Source organism: Pleurodeles waltl, chromosome 10 (genome assembly GCF_031143425.1).
Source record: "Pleurodeles waltl isolate 20211129_DDA chromosome 10, aPleWal1.hap1.20221129, whole genome shotgun sequence".
Taxonomy (NCBI): domain Eukaryota; kingdom Metazoa; phylum Chordata; class Amphibia; order Caudata; family Salamandridae; genus Pleurodeles; species Pleurodeles waltl.
In genome coordinates this window covers 1,076,528,743-1,076,530,902 of record NC_090449.1, presented here as the reverse complement: position 1 = coordinate 1,076,530,902, position 2,160 = coordinate 1,076,528,743, and the positions used below count along the sequence as shown (strand labels likewise).

The following is a 2,160-nucleotide window of genomic DNA, read 5'->3' as shown; positions in this document are numbered from 1 at the left end:
TAGGTAGTGACCTATATGTAGTGCACGTGTGTAATGGTGTCCCCGCACTCACAAAGTTCAGGGAATTGGCTCTGAACAATGTGGGGGCACCTTGGCTAGTGCCAGGGTGCCCTCACACTAAGTAACTTTGCACCTAACCTTTACCAGGTAAAGGTTAGACATATAGGTGACTTATAAGTTACTTAAGTGCAGTGTAAAATGGCTGTGAAATAACGTGGACGTTATTTCACTCAGGCTGCAGTGGCAGGCCTGTGTAAGAATTGTCAGAGCTCCCTATGGGTGGCAAAAGAAATGCTGCAGCCCATAGGGATCTCCTGGAACCCCAATACCCTGGGTACCTCAGTACCATATACTAGGGAATTATAAGGGTCTTCCAGTAAGCCAATGTGAATTGGTAAAATTGGTCACTAGCCTGTTAGTGACAATTTGAAAGAAATGAGAGAGCATAACCACTGAGGTTCTGGTTAGCAGAGCCTCAGTGAGACAGTTAGGCACCACACAGGGAACACATACATATAGGCCACAAACTTATGAGCACTTGGGTCCTGACTAGCAGGGTCCCAGTGACACATAACAAACATACTGAAAACATAGGGTTTTCACTATGAGCACTGGGCCCTGGCTAGCAGGATCCCAGTGAGACAGTGAAAACACCCTGATATACACTCACAAACAGGCCAAAAGTGGGGGTAACAAGGCTAGAAAGAGGCTACTTTCTCACAAGGAGTTAATCTGTTGCAGATTTTCAAATACTTTTGCGCTGACCTTTGTCGTTACAGAAGATCCTATGGCTCAGGGGACGCTGCCACCGCCTCTTCTGACTGAGCAGCCTTCAGCATTGACTGGAAATCTCACCACCTGCGAGATCCATGATGGCTTCCTTGCTCTTCTGCTTCCTGTAATGTATGCTTTGATCTTCTGCACTGGTCTTCTGGGCAATGGCTTGGCTCTCTGGGTCTTTCAGTACAGATCACAGAGGAAGTCGTCCACAGCCGTGTATTTGTGGAACGTTGCGGTATCTGACCTGTTGCTCGTGCTCTGCCTGCCACTGCGGGTGGCCTATCAAAACCAACCTGGCCCTCTATTGCTCTGTAATACTGTGGGTGCCTTATTCTACCTCAACATGTACGTCAGTATCACATTCCTCAGCCTGATAAGCTTGGACCGCTACCTAAAGATCCTCAGACCCCACCAGCAGTACAGAATGCACAGCATCCCTTGGAGCAGGGCAGTCTCCATCCTAGTCTGGCTTTTCTCTCTGATCTGCATGACACCCTTCTTCTTTGAAGCCCGGAAACCTGAACCTTGCAGTGAGAAGTGCTTCCACTTCCGCAGCAAAGGTCTCTTGGCAGCCGTCATCAACATCACCGCTGTGGTTGTCTTCTTTGTTCTTCTGGTGCTGTTCATCTGCTCATACACCGAGATATCCAAGAAACTCTGCAGACTCCCTCCCAGGAGGACTGAGCAACCGGGCCGGAGCAGCAGTGCTACGGCCGTCACGAAGACCTTGGTAGTCTTAGTCATTTTCATTGTGTCCTTTGTTCCTTATCACACGGTCCGTCTGCCTTATGTTCTGGCCCAGCTGGACATCATCTCCAGTGTGGCTTGGAAACAGGCGCTACACACAGCCAACGAGGTGGCGCTCTGCATCTCAGCTCTCAACAGCTGCATGGACCCTGTTATTTACTTCTTCTTGTCCAACAGCTTCAGGAAAGCCATGCTGTGCACTCTTCAAGGAAAGTTCAAGATAATATTTTTGAAAGAGTCTTGGTCAAATACAAGCAGGAACAGATCCATCACAGATCTCTAAGCCTTCACTTTAATCTTACTGTTTGTTGAATATTACATTACAAACAGCTGCTACCCTCTTCCGTCCTGTTTGCGTGTCAAGGTCAGGTGGGTAGTCTTCAATCGTGGCCATCGGCTGATGCCAATCCTTCTTATCTCCTGCAGGGTTGGGTTGGTGATATTAGGAGTGAGCTTAGGGCCTGGTTTAGAGTTTGGCGTGACGGATATCCCGTCTGTCGTATTATGATCCCATTATATCCTATGAGAATAGCAATATGGCAGACGGGATATCCGTCAAGCGTGTGACGAAGTAACCCATCCGCAAAACTCTAAATCAGGCCCTTGATCATTTATTCTGAAACCCAACACTGG

General features: G+C 48.2%; 1 protein-coding gene across 1 annotated transcript; it reads left to right on the top strand.

Moving 5' to 3' along the window:
* The first annotated feature begins 787 nt into the window (after positions 1–787).
* LOC138262487 (probable G-protein coupled receptor 34) lies at positions 788–1,810 on the top strand. Its single transcript, XM_069212380.1, has one exon. It carries the CDS (start codon positions 788–790, stop codon positions 1,808–1,810), a length of 1,023 nt encoding a protein of 340 aa, XP_069068481.1.
* The last annotated feature ends 350 nt before the right edge of the window (positions 1,811–2,160 follow it).